Raw genomic sequence first — 21,187 nt, 5'->3', positions numbered from 1 at the left:
TTGCCTAGTTGAAAATAAGAATGTTAAAGACAAGGACAGTTATGAATCAAATAAGCTCCACCTCAAATCTCATATAACACTCGGATTTAGACTGTTATCTTATATGGCCTTCCTTTTGTTTGTTTTAAACCAGTTATTATCAGACTAGCACTACTGACTCAACTGGCTATGAGAACACTTAGGCATCTCCTTGACTATCAGGATTGCTGGGGTACTCCAATGACAACCTGGGACCTTTCCTGTGACTGTTCCTTGATGTCCCTTGCCAGCCTACTATTTGCTTTCTTCCTTCTTTTTTCATTTTGTGCCATTTCATACATAATCCGTGGATCGACAGTCTGTGCCTAGAGGACCACTTATTTTTCAGAAAACTTACGCATCCCATGTGAAATTTCTTACAGTTTTTAATTTAGGGCAATAAGCTCAATAAATTTCAGAAGCAATTTTAAAGCATCAATCTGAATTTAAAGTCACCCTTCCATATCAAGGCTCCAAATCCCATACGGTGGTAGTATGATGACACACAAAAAAAGTTTCAAGTTGCTATAATGCTAGCATCTGAAACTTGCAAAGTTTTATAGGCCTCCACACTGTTATCTCTAGTTTAAGTATACGAAACAACTACAGTATTTTTTTCAGTTATTTACTACAGACTTCCTATATTTTAAATTTGGTCATACTATATCAGAGACATTAAGCAACTGTGGAAAATATCAACTATGGTTGTTAAGAGTAACATAAAAAAACATACCTCAAGAGAATATTTATAACACCAAGGGCTTAAATCTTAACTTACTGAAGTGGGCGGCAAACCAGGATATTGTGATTCAGTTATACCATTCTTTGATAATCTAATTTATAGGAATACAGCTTGAAAATCTAAGAGAAATGAATAGGTATGATGTTCTCTACTCTCTTTCAAATGGAATCCAAATTTTAGCAAGCATGAACTGTAGGAAACTCAAGTACATAGCTATAATAAAACTTTTTTCCCAAATAAGGCCCAAAAGATTTTTAAGATAAATATGGGTGTTTGCACCAAAATTAAATGGCTTAGAATTACTGGGCTTTGAATTTTTATTTTACCTTGATAATTTTTCTATTTTTCCATCTTTCACTGCCCTGGAAATTATTGTTGTTTATCTTCTAGGATATTCTAATTTGCTCTTTGTGAGCTACCAGAGGCCAAGAAACCAAATGACCAATAAAGGTTAGTATCTAAAGTAAGTACATAAACAGAAAGGATAATGCTTTAGCGACTGGACTGTGTGGTATTTATTCTGGCTACTTAGGGGCAGCTTCCTGTTTTCTTTCATAGTTGAGGCTGTTGAACAAGACACTTTTGCATAACTGAGGTATTACTGATAAAGCTAAAAATTTCTTTTGATATAGCACAGACTTATTTCTACACGCTAAAAGACTAGAACCCAAATACTTTGGATGCCATGCCAGGCTTAGGAGAAGTATACTGAAAAGAAAAAGGAAGAGATGAATAGGTAAACAACTCAGACTAAGGCTAATCCAATCTCCACATAACTCAACACTAAGAAAAAATCTTAGTTCTTGTTTTAAATTTTCACTTAGATTTTGTAATATGAAGACAGAAAGCATATGAAGTTGAAAACTTTGACAAAACTAAAATTGCATTAATAGTTGTAGCTTTTTAGGAGTTTATAAAAACACTTGTGAGTAGCAACAGTAATGCAACTTTGAATTATAAAGAAAATTAAGGTTATCATTCTTCCAACCTTGAATGGAGCACATGCACCAAAACCAATTAATTTACAAGTCACAGTTACCATGAAATGCTATACAGAGCTATCAAAACTCTACCTATGTGCACCAGTAGTCATTGCAATAGGACAAAGGCTCCCAAATAAGGTATATATAAACGGGGAAATGTAGAAAGATGGAAAGTACAGTGAACAATTTAATCTAACACTTTTTGAAGACATGCATAATTGCCTCTAAGGACAAGAAACAGGGTTTAGCTATCTTTGTATCATTTACAGCACCCTAGCATAGTGCCTCATTAGGTACATTTGAACGGTTAACCAATAAAATTTTAAATGAAATAAAATACTAGAAATGCCTACCTGAAGAAACTGCTAAACCGATATAAACACTAAAAAACTTACTCTACGGACTTCAAAAATTTACTGTTTTAATCTTAAAAATAAATTTTACTTTAATTAGATTACTTAAGCTGTTAATCACTACCACTGGCCAGTCTATACATTTTATTCCAAGTAATCACTTATGTCTTAGATGGTTACATTATGATGTTTCCATGTTCCCAGCTTTCCAAACCAGTTAGTTTTTAAAATAAGAGTTATTTGATGGGTGAGAAGGTAATAAAAACTGTATTCTTACTCACCTTCAAATGTTTTAAAACGCTGGTGCAGGAGTCTAAGATTTTGATAAGGAACTAAATAAAAATCCATACAAACCACTGCCACTTTCCCTCAAACTTTTAAACAGGGTGTCATTAGTTCTACCTAGTCCTATTTCTGTTTCTTCTTCCTAACAGGTAAGGTCCTAAGGTTCTTATCTGTAAATTATCAGTAAATTTAAGCAAATGGAATTGAATCTGTTAACTTGAAAGTTTACCTTGGTATTAAAAATGTTTCAAACAATTTAAGCGTTAAGATGACATAAAAAGGTTGAGATTATTATGAGGACAAATGGCTTAAGGATCCTAGGTACTTCAGAAGCACATGTTTAATATAAAGTCGACAATTTAAAAATTATTCTTATTTACTTCTTTGGAAAGTTGTTATTTATTTAGCTTCCTTTATTACTGAATTATAAAAATTTAGTATTATAGAAGGACATAACTTGTTATCCATAATTAATCAAACCCCAGAATATGAAAGTCATAAAAGTTAAATTAAAAAAAAAAACTCCAGGGGCTGGCCCTGTGGCCGAGTGGTTAAGTTTGCGTGCTCCGCTGCAGGCGGCCCAGTGTTTCGTTAGTTCGAATCCTGGGCGCGGACATGGCACTGCTCATCAGACCACGCTGTGGCAGCGTCCCACATGCCACAACTAGAAGAACCCACAACGAAGAATACACAACTATGTACCGGGGGGCTTTAGGGAGAAAAAGGAAAAAATAAAATCTTAAAAAAAAAAAACAAAAAAACTCCAAAACACACAAAGCTTTAATTCGACATTTATGTAAATATAAATCTTGTTTAGAAATATATCTGTAGCTAACTTCCCAACATTCATTTTCAAATGAGTTTGGCTTATATAAGCATCACAAATACTGTGCTTGATAACAAAGGATATTAATATAAGTTATTCTAGAATGATATTGATTTACTTTGTACATATACTATGTCTATGTCTAAAAGTAATACTTTCTTTATAAAGAACAGTTGAAAAAATAAAGACTATAATGGAAATAGGGACTAACATTTTATAAGTTTGTTCCTGGGAACACTCAGTCACCCTAAGGAAACTTTTGTTATCCAATCAAAATCCCCAACTTAGTTTAAAATCAGCAGCACAAGACAGTAAAAAATATTAGCAGCCATTTCTACATCACAATATAGTTTTGCTTTTATTATTATGTTCTTGGTGATTTTGGATAGGACATGGGAAAAGAAGAAAGCCTCAAATCAAAAAGGAATTTTAATATGTCTGACAAAGCCATGGTTTGGACTAAAAACCTTTTTGAAAATAAGATACAGAGAAGATAAGGATTTTTCTTACCAAGCAACACTGGTAGAATACAACTTCATTCAAATACAGAATGTATGGTTTCTAATAAAAATCAACTTAATACCAGGTACTTAATTTTATACCCCTTTAAAAATACTAAGAATTGTGAAGTATTCATTCATACTTAAGAATGAAATAGAGTTACTTTCTCATCTTCCAGTAGTAGTCGAAGTAGGCCATTCTAACCAAAACGAAAACCAGCTTGAGTAAGCTTTTAGTTAACCACTCTAAGCATTAAAACAAGATTAAATTAGTTAGGTGCTCAGGTAAATTTGTCCAACGTCAAAATACAGAATTTTTTTGCTACATAATATTAGCAGAGATAATAACAGAAGTAAAGGAAAAAGACTAATAAAAGATAATGAATTTCATTTAAAATGTTATCTTAAAGGGAAATACAAACATCATAAATAGTTGCTGTATCCCTGCCACGCTAAAGCAGCACAATAATATTGGTGTTTAATATTTATTTCACTACGCCAATATTTACGTGCTGCTAGAGCGGAACAAGTATGTCAGTCCATCCAAACATAAAATGATCATCTCATGACGAAATTATAGTTTTGAATGAATTTCCTTAAATTTCTAGAGCAGCAAATAATGATTCGCATCTTGACTGTAGTATGTAAACCATGATGTGCTGCTACAGTACTTTAAGGCCTCAAAAATACAAAATTCCTCCAACAGGGGAAACCTCCCTAAACTTTATTGAAAAAAAGCAACAATAAGAGATCCTCTGAAGTCTTTAATAAACTTACCTGTAAGATTAAAAATCTATTGTGGTCCAAGTCAATTCCATGGCTTCGAAGAAGATTTCCAACATCCTTAAATGTCTTTTTCTTCCCACTTATGTGATAGACTGAAGTATTATCTCTGTAGGCCGTTCTGGATACATAGAAGTTACTGTCAGGAATGACTTCATAATCATCCCCTTCCTGTTTTGAGGAAAAACAAAACCAGAAAACAACTGTTGGTATTAAGTCGTAGGTCTGCTCCAAATTTCACTCACTTCATATTGAAGCTAATTCTATAGTCTAAAAACTTCAATTGAACATGCATATAAACTGGCAAACCTCAGAAGTACCTTCTTAACAAAGAATAGATAATTTTCTAAGTTGTTTGATCCCTTTCCTCATAGATGACAAAACTAAAAAGCCAAACCAAACAAATAAAAAAACCCCTAAAACAGAACAAAACACTCCACCTCCAAATAAGCCTAAAAATATATTAGACTGGGAAAGAGTTGATGAAGGGGGACAAGAATTCGACCATATCCAAAACAAACTCACCCAAATTAAACCATGTTGACACAATAAATTACCAGTCCATTTATAAAAGCTTCAAGAGATGATTCAAGGAAGAAGGAAGGTAATAATGGGCTGATATGCCCCCCTTCCCTCCCATAAAGAGTATGCCATTAATTGAAGGTAAAAAAAATGGCAAATTAATTGACAAATACATTCCCCCATTTTTCAAATCAAACAGGTTTTTAAAAAATGAAGTGCAAATCTACTTTAATATTAAAACTCGCCTTCCCTTAAAAGCTATGTCATTTTGAAATCATGACTTTTAAAATTTACAGGAATAAAATTAATAGGTAATGGAATCAAATCTGATTTACTAACAATCTATTTTCCAACCCAAAATGGACAACAAAACACTAAGAAACAATTAAAATAGATGCCACTGTGTATTTAATTAAAGTCTTTTATATTAAAAAAAAAACTTTAAAAACAAAATCTAGAAGCCAAGTCACACCCCTGTTTCATTATGTAGTTAGTTTTCTATATTTTTAGGTTCCAGCCAGTCATTTCTGAACCATGAATTTCCAAGTTAATTATTAAACAGAAGAGGAAAAAACCCAATACCAACAGAATGGTGTAAATAATCTAAACAGACATTTTACCTATAATCGTCTCTTGTAGAAAACAAGCGTTAGCCTGACCCTTCCCCTTTTTTAAAAAATGTAGCTCAAACTGAAGCAAAGCTCTTTCATACCAGATACACACAACTACTAACAACGTTAAGTTTAATGTGAACTGAAATAATGTAGTAAAATTAGTCAACTGTTACGTTTTTAAGTTTAGGTAATTTATTTGAAAGCAATAAAAATCTAACTTTAAAACAAACCCAAAATTTACAGTAATGGATGCCTACTTAGTACTTAGGATACCAAAACTACTCAATGTTTTATTCCAAAAAGGTAAGCACTACTATGAGCTACTTATAATTCATTTCCCTGGCTAAAAATTTTAATATTTTAAGTTTAACAGTGGTCACCACCACGCCTCAGAAAGAAAATATGGTCACGGAGGTAATGAAATCAGTATCTGTTCTGCTTTAACCATATACTAATATTTGAAAGCCAATTTAAGCCAAAAATAATGAAACGTTCAATGTATTGAAATCCTTTGTGTTCCTTACTTGAAATTACAAATAACTAGTCCAAGTCCCTTACCTTATCAATTATCTTTTGAAAATGAACTTCTACAGTACAACTCTGAATATCCTTGTGTTCATCAGAATTGTGTATTAGCACTGAGAGTTTTTTAGATCTTATTTTTTGTGCCCGATAGCCAAACACAAAAAGCATAGAATCAATAACATTGGATTTCCCACTGCCATTTGGTCCAATAATACAGGAAAAGCGCTGCATAAAAACAACAGAAAAAAAATTAAAGTTAAAAAAGTCATACTAATACTACTGATTTTATTTTAATCTGCTCGATTTTTTTAACTTGCAGCAAAACTGCAATATTTAAGTTTTCATTGCTAGAGGAACACAACTTAAGCTTTCTTACATCATGTTCTCCTCTATCACAAGCTTCAACACCTTAAACAAGACTATATTCTAACCCAGACTTTCTACAAAATTCATTCTAACAGAGAAAATACGCCCTTCAAACAAAAAGCTCACCAATTTTGTTCAGCAAAGAACACTTCACAGCATAAAGAGGTACCAAAGATAACCAGATAAAAGCTAAATTCAGTTGTCGAAAGCATAGATAACATGCCGTGTGTGTGTGTGTGTGTGTGTGTGTGTGTGTGTGTGTAGATTAGGATAAATACAATAGTCACAAAACTGGAACATCTTATGATAAAGACGCATTACCTTATAGTAGTCATTTCAAATGGTCAAATACCTTATGAAAAGGGCCCAGAATTTTTTCCCCAGCATAGGACTTGAAGTTCTGGTTTACAATATGAGTTATCATAAGCCGAGGAGCTCCAGCTTCATTGGTCATTGCTGGAGGCGGGGGAGGAGGGATGCTATTCAGAATCTCTTCTAAACTTCTATTATCAGCCTCCTCACTTGGAGTCTCTAAGTCAGGCAAAGGGAAAAAGCCTGCCATTAGTGCAATCAGTTCGGAGGACTACTGCCTGCTAACCTCTGGAGAGACGTTATTTAGGAACTTAGGAATCTCTAGTTCCCACTTACATTTAGTATCATCCTAAACTCACTGAGGATAAGAATCTTTCCGCTTGGTTTTACAAAAACAGAAATTCTTCAAAGAAATGCCACCACTCACAAAATTCTATAGATATGTACCTCTCAGGAATCAAAACACTGCCTCATAAAGCGTCTCCGGGAAAACCACCACCTGACGCCCCGCTCCCGCCTAAACAGGAGGTTGAATCCAACTCTCTCCGTGTCTTTGAGCACCGGGAGCCCGAACTTGGGACACTCACGAGCGCCAGCGACGCGGTCACAGGAGTTTCATAAAGCCATCCAACTCCTGGACTCACAAAAGCTACGTAGTTTCGAGTAAATTATCTTTGTAAACGCAGTTCAGAGCACGGAGGTGAGGTCAGGTCGCGCCGCGCCGCCTCCCGCGACGGACAAGGCCACACACTCACCCGCGAAGCCGCTCACTCGCGCCCGTCCCCTCCAGCACCGCCGCCGCGACGCCGGCCCTCTCTGAAAACGGCCGAGTCGCCTCCCCGGGCTGCTCCCCGGGCCGACGCGCGCCCTTCCGACGCCGGCCCCGTTCCCCGGTCCCGGCCGCGCCCTGTCCCCGTTCCGCGGTCCCAGCCCCCGTCCCCCGGTCGCCGCCGCGCCCTGTCCCCGTCCCCCGGTCCCGGCCGCGTCCTGTCCCCGTCCCCCGGTCCCAGCCCCCGTCCCCCGGTCGCCGCCGCGCCCTGTCCCCGTCCCCCGGTCCCGGCCGCGTCCTATCCCCGACCCCGGTCCCAGTCCCCATCCCCCGGTCGCCGCCGCGCCCTGTCCCCGTCCCCCAGTCCCAGCCCCCGTCCCCCGGTCACTCACCTGCGGCCTCCGGGGCCGGGCTGGCGGCGCGGCCGGGGCTGTCCGGGGCCTGCGGCGGCCCTTCCTCTCTGCGCCGGGCGGTGGACGGCTGGCTGCCTCTACGGGGCATGGCGGCTGGGGCCGAGGGAAGGCCGGGAGAGTCAGCGGGGCGGCCCGCGAGCCCCGCGCCGGCACGGGTCGGGACCGCTCCGGCCCTCCCGCTCCGTAACGCCCCCTCAGCCCACGGCAGAGGTGTCTGCGGACGTCCCGGCGCCCTTCTCGGCGCGGGAGACCCGCTCGTCCGCTCCCCTCCACGCGCGGCGGGTCCGGCCCTCGGGCCGGGAGAAGCCCGCGGGTGAACCAGCTACAAGGGGCAGCAGGAAGTGTTCGGACCCGCGACGGGGACCGGGCAACGCCCTGGCCCCGGAGCCCGCGGGCCGAGCGCCCCGGCCCCACGACGCCGAGCCGGGCGCGGGCGCGGGGGAGGGGGACGGCGGAGCGCGCCGGCCGCAGCCTCGGCTCCCCAGGGCCGCGGGCGGGCGCGGGCGGGCGCAGCGGGAGAGCCCGGCCCGGGAAGGCAGGGCTTTACCTGTGGAGGGTCCACCCAGACCAGGGCCGGGGCCGGCTGCACTACCCCGCTCGCCTGCCGGTGCTTCGGCTCCGGGTCCTTCACTCGAAAATGGCGCCTAAAATACAAACTCGAACGGAAATTCGTTACAAATGCGCGCAGTGCCTTCTGGGAACCACTAATTTGAAAAAAATGCGGCGATTATCGCCGCCATCTTCTCGTCGCTCACGCGCAGGCGCGAGCAGGCGACAGGACCCAGGCGGCAGGACACGTTCCTACTAAGGGAAGAAGCAGAGCGAAACAATGTTTTCCTGATGGCTTACGGCAACACCGCTCGTATTTAAAAAATTAAACAAAGACAACCTGGCGAGTTCTGAAAAAGAGGGAGAAAAAGGGGTTCCGCCCACAGCTGGAGGCGGGGCTCAGTCGTCCAATAACGGCCCTTAAGGAGAGGGCGGGCTCGCTGCGGGCGGAGTCTCGGGCCCGCTCGGGTGACGCGCGGCGGGGAAGTATCGCGGGAAGACGGAGTGAGCGCAGCTCTTGGGAGTCGCTATGGTGACGGAGGTCGGGAGGCTTCTTGGCAACTGGTCCCAGCTCTGCGAGAGCAGTCGCCGCCACTTTCCCGGGCCTTAGGGTCAATCTCTTCAACTGCAACGGGGTGAGGAAAGGGTTTGGAAGTTGTGGCCATCACTGGATCCCACTTTCCTCCTTAGAGGGTATGTGCGGCGCGGAGCGTCTGTTATTTTCCGTCTCCTTGGGGGCAGTGGGTCTCTGGACGGAGCTTTTGGGATGCTAAGGGGGAAGCCCTGAGTATGGAGGGAGTGGTGGGACAGCAAGGAGAAGAGAAGACCTACATTGGTGAATGATCGTGTAGTCCACATGTGAATAGCAAAATGATGATTTCGACTTACGGGTGTTAGGTCGTTAGTGTCACTAGTGGAAAGGGGGTTTCGGGTTTTTAAAATCATTTGACTAAAAAACTCCGTAATGGAAGAAACGATTTGCCGACGTCATCTGGTTATCTTTATGAGAAAATTATCGATCAGCAAATGTTTCTTAAGTAGCTTTTGTGTACGTTACACTGTACAAGGCATAATCAGGATTATTAAGCAAGTATTCCTGTTCCCAGAGAGCTTTGTTTTGTTAGTAGGTTTTTAACCCGGAGTTTGTGGATCTGGTGGTAGTTGATTGGGCGTCTGAGGAGTTCATAACCCCCCGAAATTATATATAAAATTCTGTGTGTTTGTGTATTTTTATGGGGAGTTAGTTTTCCCAGAACTTTGATCAGATTCTGCTCCGGGGTCCTAATCCCCCACAATGTTAACTCTTTGATTTGACTACCTTCGGTTAAGTATTTATTTAGCTGCTCTTCTGTGCTTGAGAACTAGGAGCCTCTTTTTTTCCTTAACTTTTGTGTACTTAGAGCCTGGCACACTAAAGCACCAATGTATCTGCTTTACTAATGAATTACGTTGTCATTCTAAGTAAGCATTATGATTCTTGCCCTGAGGCAAGACTTGCCCAAGAGGCAAGTCCGGTCCTGGGATTCTCAGAAGGAGTGTGAAGGACACTCCCAGCAGGTCTGAGATTTTGGTGAGGTTGGGAAGTGTGTGGCTTGAACCGATATTATAATATACCTTTATATTTGAAGTTGAAAAAAGAGTTATTGTTTTCATAAGACAAATTACAGACAGTAAAGCTCAACGAGAAAAATTCTTTGGCATACCAGGAAAATGTAGCGATTCTCTTTGAGAGCTTCTGGAATCTATTGGATTGGCAGAGTTTGTAAAACTCTACAAAACCTGAGTTGGAGAGATACTAACCATGAAAAAACCAAGTCTAGACCATATTGAGTGGTGTCTATGGGGGATAGAGCACAATATAGTAGAAAGATGTAACAGTAACAGAATCCGAAATCCCATCATTTTTTAGCTACATGCTTGAACAACTTAATTTATCAATCTCTCTGAGTATTTACTATAAAACCAGCATATAATACCTACCTCATAAGATTGTTTATGATTGTTCGTCTAGCACACATGCTATAAACATTTGATATTGCTGTGTTTATGACATTGCCCTTATTAGGGTATGTGCTAAGGATGAATAATGGGATGTGAAGTTAGAAGGAGGTTGACATATGAAGGGGCTTGAAAGCCAGGTCAAGGATGTTAGATATGATATGGAGGAAACATCTGTTAGAAAAAATTTGAACTAAGGAATGACTTGGTAAAAAACAAAAATTAACAATGGTTATGTGGGTTGTGTTAAAGGGGAAAGAGACTGAGATCAGGCATGACTTATTTAGATTATTACTGTACAGTCGTCCACGTGGAAGGTGAGAAGTGCCTACGCAGTAGAATGGAAAAATTCTAGATACATTTCGGGGGAAAAATGTATAGCTTTTGTAGATTTTAACGGTTATCTAAACACTTAAAGTTAGTCAGATACTGTTTTTTGTTTATAAATCCCTGAATTAGTGATGAGGGGATAGAAAGAAAGATAAGTCATAGATAAATCCTCATTTACTGTCTTTGATGATTGCTGTAAATAATGGTAGATCTTAATGACTGATGAGAAAGAAATGTGATTTCAATAAATCAATAAAGTGACCTATGGCTTTAGATTTAGTTGAACCTAACCATGCTCCACTCAGAACAAATGTTTTCAAACAGGTTCAAACTAGGTTGTATAACGTAGAAAAGACATTCGTAACAAACAGCTACAGAGTAAACTTAAATCTAGGGTGAAAAGAGGATGCTCAGTAAATGAAGAAGTGATTTGAGAAGAGATTAGGGTCACAAGAAATACTCCATTGAGCCCTGCTAATACTTTCGATACTTCTCATGAAATTAACAATTTAATTATAAAAAGAGTCTGATCTAATTGGAATGGTCTAGCTTACAGTCATTTTGGAAAGTGTAACCAAGTCTCATCTTTCTGGTTCAAAATCATCTACTAACAACCATCCTCTATACTTTCAGGCAGTCTGAGAAGAGAACTTTCACATTTTACATTTTAAAAGTAAAACTTAACCCCACAGGAAGAAATAAGTTCAAAGAGAAAAACTGGAATTAGAATTAAAATCCATGTTTTCAATTCTTTAAGTGCATGGTTAAGTTTTGTTATTATAGCAATAACGTGTGTTTTGTCTGTCTAATGTAGTTATAGCATTTCATTAAGTCTGAAATTAGATTTGTGGGTAAATGTTTAAAAATATTAATCAAGTTTGTAATTAGTTGTAAATATTTGGATTAATTAGATATTAACTAATCAAAATAAACAAGTAAACATGAATTTATGTAAGTAATCTATAAATACTTAGAGAATATTGTTCAAGATTAATAATTTGGATATAGACCCAGACAGATAGTAGTGAATATTTCTCTTGATAATATAAGCCCCCTAGTTGTTGAAACTCTCATCTGTCTTACTACAGAAAAAGTAGGAAATGAAGAAGTGGAATGGTTTTGGGGGAAAGATTGTTTTGAAAAATGAGTTTGTTTTTATTCGTGTAGGTTGGGATTAGGAAAGGTGTACCCAATGGGCAGTAGAAGTAGAGAACAGGATGAGAGAGAATAGGGTCAGGACAGAAGATAGGATGAGACAGTGTTATAAGACTAGTTGGAACACTAAAAATAGATCAGGTTTTTAAGGTTGTGAGTAAAGAGAGGCTCACCCAGAAAATATCCCTGCTTAGAATCTAGGAAGAAGAAATAATTATAGTAATGTTTCAGGTAGGACTCTCTAGATTACAGGTGACAGAAAACTGAATCCAAGTTGTCTTGAGAAAACAATATCTGCTCCTGTAACCAAAAAGTCAGGGGAGTGTAACTGGATTCAATGTTCACACAGAGACATCAGGATTTGGTTTCTCTCTTTGCTCTGCTTTTCATTCCTTTGTCGTGGTCTTGTTCTCAGGCCCCATATGGTGGCCTCGGGCACCTCCAGGCTCCCCGCTTGCTGTGGTAAGAAATGGTAACTCCAGCCTCAAATCTTCTAAAATTAAAGACTGAGGGTAAGGAGAGTTTTCTTCCCCATAATTTATTTGAATAAAAGTCCTGGGCCATCTACGAAACAGTCTCTGAGCAAAGGGAATGGGATGGTCTAATTGGCTTAAGTCTGGGTCTCGTGCTGGCTCCATTCAAGCCACATGGGCTGAGAGTGAGGAAGTGGGTGTTTCCAGAAGTTTTTTTGTAGCTAGGACAAGAGTAAATGTATGAAGGGTGACAAAAACACCAATTTTCACTACAAAGAGGTAGCACTTATTAAGTTCTTACTATATTCTAGGCACTCTACTGGACATTTTACATACTTTATCTCATTTAATTTTCATAACCAACCTGTGAAGTAGGTATTCTTAGCCCTGTTTTAGATAAGAAAGAAAACAAAGTACAGTATCTGGAAGATTCCTAGGTGAGAGTTTCAATAAGAAGTGGGTAAAGTGCAGTAGAGACTGCAAAGAGAATGAGAATGGTAATTTTATGAAAAAAATAACCGTTATTAGGTTTATTTTTAAATGTAGAAATACATAAAGAAGAAAACAAAATTGGGCCATAATCTTATTACTCAGATAATCTTATATTAAATATGTAAGTGTATAGATAAGTACTATGAAAATGGTAAAAACTTTAAATAGTACAGAAGCACATAAAATGAGAATTAAAAGCTTCCCTTCTCATTCCAGTGCCCCTGCCTTCACAAAGCTCTCCATTAAGCGTCCTGCACATCATCCCAGAAAAATGTTTTAGCATCCACTAGTTTAAATATGTATCCATCCCCGTCTTTTACACACAGGGATTGAATTATATAACATTGCAGCATACCTTACTTTTGTCATTTAACATATTATGGACATCTTTCTATATCAATACATATTGATTTGTCTAATTTTTTAAATAGTTCCATTGCACTCTAGTATTATTGGTTGAGTATGATTCTTTTATGCTAGTCGATGAATTAAAAGGACGAATTAAAGACTACTTATTTTGAAATTTGTGAATCACATGGTTTATTGGCTAGAATTTATTAGGCTACCCTGCAAAAGGATTATAATTATAGCCAATAAGAATAATATTGAAGTATGCTTGGCAAAATCTAATTATAATCATAGCTAGAATTTCACGGAAATGTAAATACCACACTGTATACATATAGTTTAGCAAATGCATACAGGAATTGGAGTGGGGTAGGAGTTGGAGGTCTTTAGTAATTGAACTGTATTGCCGTTCACAAACCTGTTTCTTTTGCCTGTTATGTCTTTGAATCTGTCCCTGGAAATGGTGAGCTTGCCTTTCTCTTCCCTGCCGTACAAGAGATCTTAGCTCTAGTCTGCAAGTGGTTCTCTGATGGGACCAATCTGAGTAAAAGATCTGTGTCTCTCTCTCTCTCCTTTCCCTGCTGCGAAAGAGACACAGGAGTCCAATCAGAGATATCAGTTTAGAAGACTGTTGATAAAAATTGCCCTTTTAAAAGTAGGGCCTTGCGTAGTCATAAGCAAAGCATTAATTTGCACTATTAATATCAACACCCAAGGGTTAACCAGTATGTAAATGACCCAAACAGAACTTGATATAAATGTGCTTATGATAGCTCTTTCATTTCTTACCTATCCTTCGCATTCTTATTCACTGCTGAGGCTTTTCTGCTACTTCTTGTCTATAGGTACGTTCTCATTGACAAGTCATGACCTCCTTGTTTCCTGCCTAAATTTTCCTCATTTTGTTAGTGTGTTTACCTTTTAGTTTCATTTCTCAAATCTACTTCTTTTCTCTTCTTTTTTTGTAAACCATCTTAACCATTTTTAAGTGTCCAGTCAGTGTCGTTAAGTACATTCCTATTGTTGTGCTGCTATCACCTGCATCCATCCACAGAACCCTCTTCACCTTGCAGCACTGAGACTGTCCCCATTAAACAGTACCGCCCCATTCTCCCCTTCTCCCAGCCCCTGGCAACCACCTTTCTACTTTCTGTCTCTGTGAATTTACTACTCTAGCTACTTCATCTAAGTGGAATCATACAGTGTCTGTCCTTCTGTGACTGGCTTATTTCAGTTAGCATAATATTAAGTCTCATTCTTAACATTAACTCTTCTGTTTTCTTGGTTCTAACTCTGTTCCACATTGTAAACACATATATCCACAACATGACGGTATAATCTATGATGAATGTTTAAATTTCTAGTTTTTGATAGTGGTATACAGAGTTCTGTAATAAAGAGGCTTGTATAGTTTGCATATGTATCTTGGTGTATGTTTATATGTACATAATAAATTCCTGTGACTAAGAATTCTTCCCAGGGTAGATTCCTTATATGATAACTCCGCTGAGTCAGCCACCCAAAATATGGCACAGATGTGTCAGATTGGCAGAGTCTAGGTTATTTGCTTGTGTCCTGGCTGTAAGGAGGACTAGAAAAATAATTTATTTTTTATGATAGGAAGAAGGACTCATAAGGTAGGAAATTCCCCAAATGTAGAAACGGCAGTCAGAGTTGTTGGGACAGGGAAGCCAAAGAATAAGTGATGATTAGCATCAATTTATCTGCCTTTCAGTAATGTATGGGAGTATCTGTTTCTCCGTATGCCAGCAATGGGTTCTGACAATTTTGCATTTGGCCAGTCTGATAACAGAAAAATGGTATCTAGTTATTTTAAAGATTTTATTTTTTTCCTTTTTCTCCCCAAAGCCCCCCGGTACATAGTTGTAGTTGTATATTCTTAGTTGTGGGTCCTTCTAGTTGTGCCATGTGGGATGCTGCCTCAGCGTGGCTCGATGAGTTGGGGCCATGTCCGCGCCCAGGATTCGAACCAACGAAACACCGGGCCGCCTGCAGCGGAGCGTGCGAACTTAACCACTCGGTCATGGGCCTGGCCTGGTATCTAGTTATTTTAATTTTCATTTCTTTAATTATAAGTGAGGCTGGGTGTTGTTTCAAGCTTTTGACTGCTGACTGACCACCTGTATTTTTGGTTCTGTTAACTGTCAATCTATAATTGTTTAAAATAGAAGTCCCCCATTATCAGTGCTCTTGATCGAGTTACTTCATAGGGGACCATACTGCCTTAGTTATCATCTGTTTCTACAGTATTGCTAATTTGTCCCTCTCGGCTGGTTCCATCACCTTTGCCCCCAAACGCATTGAGGTCTACCCTAGTTTAAAAGGCCTTCATAGCTACTGATCTATTTCTTCCTTTAACCTCTACCTTTATATGTACACTCCTATACCTTTAACTTCTACACTTATGAGCCATGGCTACTGACTCCATTTTTTCTCCATTCATTCACTGGACAAATATTTACTGAGCTCTTACTGTATGTAGGGTGGTCCTAGAGCAGGGGATATAGGAGTGAACAAAACAGACAAAAATTCCTGCACTTATTGAGCTTATGTTTTAGGAAGGGGCAATAGTAAGTGAAATGCACAGTATGACAGGTGGCTTTAAATAGAATACGGGGAAGGCTTTACTGAGAAGGTGACTTTTGGGTAAAGATACAAAGGAAGGAAGAGGCGTAAGCCTTGCAGCTATCTGGGGGCAGGGATCCCAGGCAGGGAGTACAAAGGCCCTGAGGCAGGAGCATGCTTAATATGTTAAAACAAAAACACAGGCTAGTGTGGCTGGAGGAGTTTGCGTAAAGAAAGAGAGGAAATAAAAGATGAAGTCAGGGAAATAATAGATATATTAGTGCTCTCCGGAGAAAGAAGAGATGATGTCGTCACGTTGACACTGAAGGCTGGAAATTCAGGCAAAATTTCTGTGTTGCAGTCAGGAGGCAGAATTCCTCGTTCTTTGGGAAACCTTCATCTTTACTCTTAAGACCTTCAACTGATTGGATGAGACCCATCCACATTATGCAGGGTAATCTGCTGTACTTAAAGTCAACTGACTTTAAGAGGTGCTAATCACCTCTAAAAGATAAATTTACAGCAGCATTTAGACTAGTGTTTGCCCAAATAATTGGGTACCATCATGTAACCAAGTTGACACATAAAATTAATCATCACAATAGGAGTCCAGATCAAAAAAGGCTTTGAACATTATTGTGAGAACTTTCTGATAACTGAAAGAGATAAGAAGCCGTTGGAGAGTTTTGAGTGGAGAAAGGCCATGATCTGTTTTAAAGTGGTCACTTTGGCTGCTGTGGTGACCACAGATTGTGAGGGGGTAGGATGCCTATTAGGATACTATTGTAATTCAGGTAACAGATTATGGCACCTTGGACTGGGGTCAGAGCAGTCGGCAGGGTGGGGGCGCTCAGATATTTTGAAGATGCAGCATACAGGTTTTGTTTTTTATAAATTGGATTTGGGATGTGAGAGGAGTCAGTGATGATTCCAGGGTTTTTGGCCTCTGTAATTGGAAGATTTACCGAGATGGGCAAGGCTGTGGGAGGAGCAAAGTTGGAGGAAAGATCAGGGATTTGATTTGGATCTTAAATTTGAGATGTGTGTTAGACATTTAAAAAGTTGTCAGATAATCAGATATAAAAGTCTGAGATTCAATAGAGAGGTCTGACCTGGAGATATGAAATTGAGAGTTGTCACTATGTAGTCAATACATTTAAATTTAGATTAAGCCATGAAACTGGGTGAGACCACCATGGCAAAGGTACAAGGACTGAGCCCACAGTTTAAGGTTGGGGAAATTAGGAGAAAAACTTGGGGATATTTATTCCCTCTATAACTGCAATTCCTTTCCCTCCGCTAACCTGCCTGTTGAAGTAAATCATGACACCTTAGCTGGACTGAAGAGGAATCTCGCCGAGTTCCATGTCCTCCTAGCAAGACTGCCCCTTTTTCCCTTACAAAACTCTACATCAGCACTACAAAGTACCTAAGAGACCTGTTCCTGGAAGAAGGCTACAGTTTAAACTGATTATCCACCTTCCCTTAAGAGACCGTTGGGACTATTCCGTCATACCTTACATCCTCGTTTACCTCAGTCTCCACATTCAAGACTCTTAATACCTTGCATTAGTTTATTATTAGGTTTAGCTGTTGATAACAGTAACTTAAACCATATGAAACTTTATTCTCTATCACTTAAAAGTCTGAATAGGTGGTATAGGACTGATAAGACTCCCCACAAGGTATAGAATCTTGCTTCTTTCTGTCTTGTTGCTGTGTTACACATGGCCTTGATGGCATGGCATGGAGAGTTTTACTCTTATTTTCCAAGTTTTAATTTGCCAATTATGCTGTGATTTATATAACTTTTACAAAACGTAATAAAATGGCTTCCTTAAGAAACTCATTTGCTTTTCATATCGCCACTGTGGTGTTGGGCTGTGTTATGTACCCCCAACAGAATGTATAACCCAGATTGGGCCAACTAGGGTGATGATGTTTTAATATCCCCATGTGGGTTTCAGAATTGTTAATGCCCTACGTGTCCACACCTAGTTTTGAGGGCAGCTTGGAAACATAGTCTTTATTCTAGGTGGCCAGGTGTGCAGCAAAAATTCAGATTCTTCTACCACAGAAGCAAGGATGAATGAATATTGGAGGACAGCCAGCTGTTTCTACCATTTCCCACTATCTATCCCAAACTCTTAGCTCTTCCCCATCTAAATCCTACCAGGCTACCTTTTGGAACTGACAATGTGTCGTTGGCCAAATCTGTGTCCTCAGTCTTTACTCTGAATGACTCCTTTACCTTTGTAGTCTAACTTGAATCTAGTTGTTTCTTAAGGAAACTGCTTCCCCCGGCCCTCTCAGGTGGAGGCTGTTTTCCTCCCAGACTCCTATGTGTCTGAGGGCCTTGTTTCTCATCATTGTGTCTGGACAATTGAGTCTCTTTCCCCTTTCCCTCTAAAATCCCCTAGTCCCTATGAAACAACTTGTGCTGGATTAAACCGTTCTCTCCCCTGCCATTTTGCAGTCATCTGCAGATCTCTTTGCTGTTTTTCCTCATTCAATGAATATTTTAGCATCTGGCAGACTGTCTCCACCACTATTTTTGTCATAATTCTCAGTGATTTAATATCCACAAATCATCCATTCCATTCCTTGACCTCTCAGTTCCTTAACCTGGGCCACCCACCTTTCACACTGTTAACTTCCCTCATCATTACCAATATCTACACTCTCTCCCAAAAACCCTTTTTAAATATCCTGATGTCTATATATCTCCACTTGTTTTTCTCTAGTTTACTTCCTTTAGAATCTTTTTTTTTTTTGTGGAGGATTGGCCCTGAGCTAACGTCTGTTGGTAATCTTCCTCTTTTTTTTTCCCTCCCCAAAGCCCCAGTCCATAGTTGTATATCCTAGTTGTAAGTCGTTCTAGTTCTTCTGTGTGAGACGCTGCCACAGCATGGCTTGATGAGTGGTGTGTAGGTCCGTGCCTAGAATCGGAACTGGTGGACACTGAGCCACTAAGTGGAGCACGCAAACTTAACCACTTGGCCATGGGGCGCGCCCCTACTTCCTTTAGAATCTTAATGCTGACAATTCGTCAGACTTCAGTAGGAACTCTAGGCCATTGAAGCTACCACCTTTTCATGTTCTGCTGGGTAGTCTCAACTTATCCCATGGCTTTGAATATGATCTTTGTGCTGACAACCCTCAAACTGATATCTCATTGATATCTCCAGCTTCAACCTCTCCCTTTACTCCAGACTTGTATATCCAATTTCTTCTTGAATTTTCCATTCAAGTGTCTAATAGGCATTTTCAACCTAACATGTTCAAAACATGGTTTTTATATCATTCATTCCAACCTGCTTCTCTCTCAGTCAAAGGCAACTCCATTGTACCTTTTTTTTTTTTTTTGAGGAAGATTAGCCCTGAGCTAACTACTGCCAATCCTCCTCTTTTTGCTGAGGAAGACTGGCCCCAAGCTAACATCCATGCCCATCTTCCTCTACTTTATACATGGGATGCCTACCACAGCATGGCTTTTGCCAAGCGTTGCCATGTCTGCACCCGGGATCCGAACCGGTGAACCCCAGGCCATCGAGAAGTGGAACGTGTCAACTTAACCGCTGTGCCACCAGGCCGCCCCCTCCATTCTACCTTTTGACCCTTCTTTCTCTTAAACCCAATTGATCAACAAATCCCCTGGAATCTTCTTTCAAAATGTATTCAGAGTATGACTACTTCATATCATTTGTACCACTATTGCTTTCCTCATCCAAGCCACTTTCATCTCTCTTCCGGATCCTTGAAATCCTAACTGACTCCCCTGCTTCCAGTCTTTCTCATTCTTGCTCTGTTTTTTCCATCCACACTGACACTTTTAAAATGTAAGTCAGGTCATATCACTCCTTTGCTCATAACCCTCCATTGGCTCCTCTGTTCATTCAGAAGAAAATTGATGCTTTTATTATGATTTTCCAAGCCCCTCTGTGATCTGTGTCCCCCTCCTCTTGCCCAGTTTCCTGCCACTGACTTCCCTCACTCTGTCTTAGCTGTGCTGACCTTCGTGATCTGACTCAGCCGTAAGAGCACTGCTGACTGCTGTGTTTACAAGGACCCGAAGGGGTGAGTGTGGGAGCAGGAGATCAGCGCTGTGGCTACTGCAGTAACTGAGGCAGGGGGTGATGGTGGCTTTGGACTGTGACGGAGGTGCTGAGAAGTGGCCAGATTTGGAGCATATTTTGGTAGTTGGACTGTCATGTTTTGCTGGCCCATTTTTTCTTCTTAAGCCCCATGAATATTGACCCACACTGGACCAAAGACAACTCATAAATGATTTTAAGTAGCAAAGGCATAGTTGCTCCTGTCTGCTCCCTATATAAAGTTGTGAAATAGATAAGTTGTCTATACTCTAGAAATTTCTGTTATCCACTTCTGCCCTCCCCCAATACTACTGACTAGTCAGATCCTTGGTGACCAGTGACTTGGGATAGATAAAAATCGCCTCAGTGCAGCGATCAGGCAGCACTGCACGTCCCCGATTTGGCTGTGCTCTAATACTGTTTTCTTGTTCCTCTGTTCAGTCTCCATCAGAATACACATATCCTTCGTGCAGAGGATCTCAGCTAAATAGGATGTTTGAGGAAGGTCTTTCTGAGCAAGGGAGAGTCTTCCCAATGTTTGGATGCTATCCTTCCTCTTTCTCTGATTCCTTGGCACCATGTTTCTGAATGGTTGCATATTCCTTTCTCATAAAAACCATATTGCCTTTACTGTTGATAGGGGATTATGATTTCTTTTGGTGAGGAATTTTTCCTAATTATTATGGATTTCAGCAGTTTGGGGTATTTTGATGTAGGATACATCATTCTTTTACCAAAGAGTTTAAGTTTCTGATTGTAACTGTATGTTCAGATTTTATATCTATTTTCATGTCTATTGTGTTGTCATTTCTAGAAGCAACAATTTATCTGCTTTTATTCTTTTAAAATCCTTATAAGCTGGGTGGATTTGAATTATTGTGAAAAAGCAGCATTTTGTAAAGGTTTTTACTCTTTTTTCCCCCCTCTAATTGGAGGGGGTCTGATAGAAAGGAGGAAGGAATTTGGAGAAAGGTGCTGAAACTCCTGAGGACCAAAAAGTGAGCCTTGGAAGTGTACCTAGGAGAGACTATTTGTGCTCTGGCTGCTATACATAGTTTCATGCTTTTGAAGTTGGACAGGAATCTCCCTGAGTGAGCTGGAAGAGAGAGAAGTTTTCTAACCTGGGTTGCATACTGACCGACCATAAAACT

General features: G+C 40.2%; 2 protein-coding genes across 5 annotated transcripts in view; one reads left to right on the top strand and one right to left on the bottom strand.

The window, feature by feature from the left end:
- Positions 1–8,775, bottom strand: part of SMC4 (structural maintenance of chromosomes 4) — a 34,792-nt gene extending 26,017 nt beyond the window's left edge. The window contains exons 1-5 of the mRNA XM_044770939.2: positions 8,559–8,775; positions 7,991–8,104; positions 6,870–7,048; positions 6,185–6,376; positions 4,485–4,661 (exon numbers count right to left, since the gene is read on the bottom strand). Of these exons, the coding sequence (XP_044626874.2) occupies positions 4,485–4,661; positions 6,185–6,376; positions 6,870–7,048; positions 7,991–8,099 (657 nt within the window). The 5' untranslated portion in view covers positions 8,100–8,104; positions 8,559–8,775. The remainder of the gene's footprint in view (positions 1–4,484; positions 4,662–6,184; positions 6,377–6,869; positions 7,049–7,990; positions 8,105–8,558) is intronic.
- A 262-nt stretch (positions 8,776–9,037) lies between these two features.
- Positions 9,038–21,187, top strand: part of IFT80 (intraflagellar transport 80) — a 141,572-nt gene continuing 129,422 nt past the window's right edge. For 2 of the 4 annotated variants that reach the window (XM_070509759.1, XM_070509758.1), the window contains exon 1: positions 9,098–9,253. The gene's annotated coding sequence lies outside the window, so the exon portion shown is untranslated. Of the gene's footprint in view, positions 9,254–21,187 lie in introns of all 4 variants that reach the window. The other 2 variants (XM_070509760.1, XM_014862760.3) reach the window with 2 other exon arrangements.

Source organism: Equus asinus, chromosome 5, assembly GCF_041296235.1.
Source record: "Equus asinus isolate D_3611 breed Donkey chromosome 5, EquAss-T2T_v2, whole genome shotgun sequence".
Classification (NCBI taxonomy): Eukaryota; Metazoa; Chordata; class Mammalia; order Perissodactyla; family Equidae; genus Equus; species Equus asinus.
Note: the sequence above shows the minus strand (reverse complement) of the source record. Positions and strands in the feature narration are given on the sequence as shown.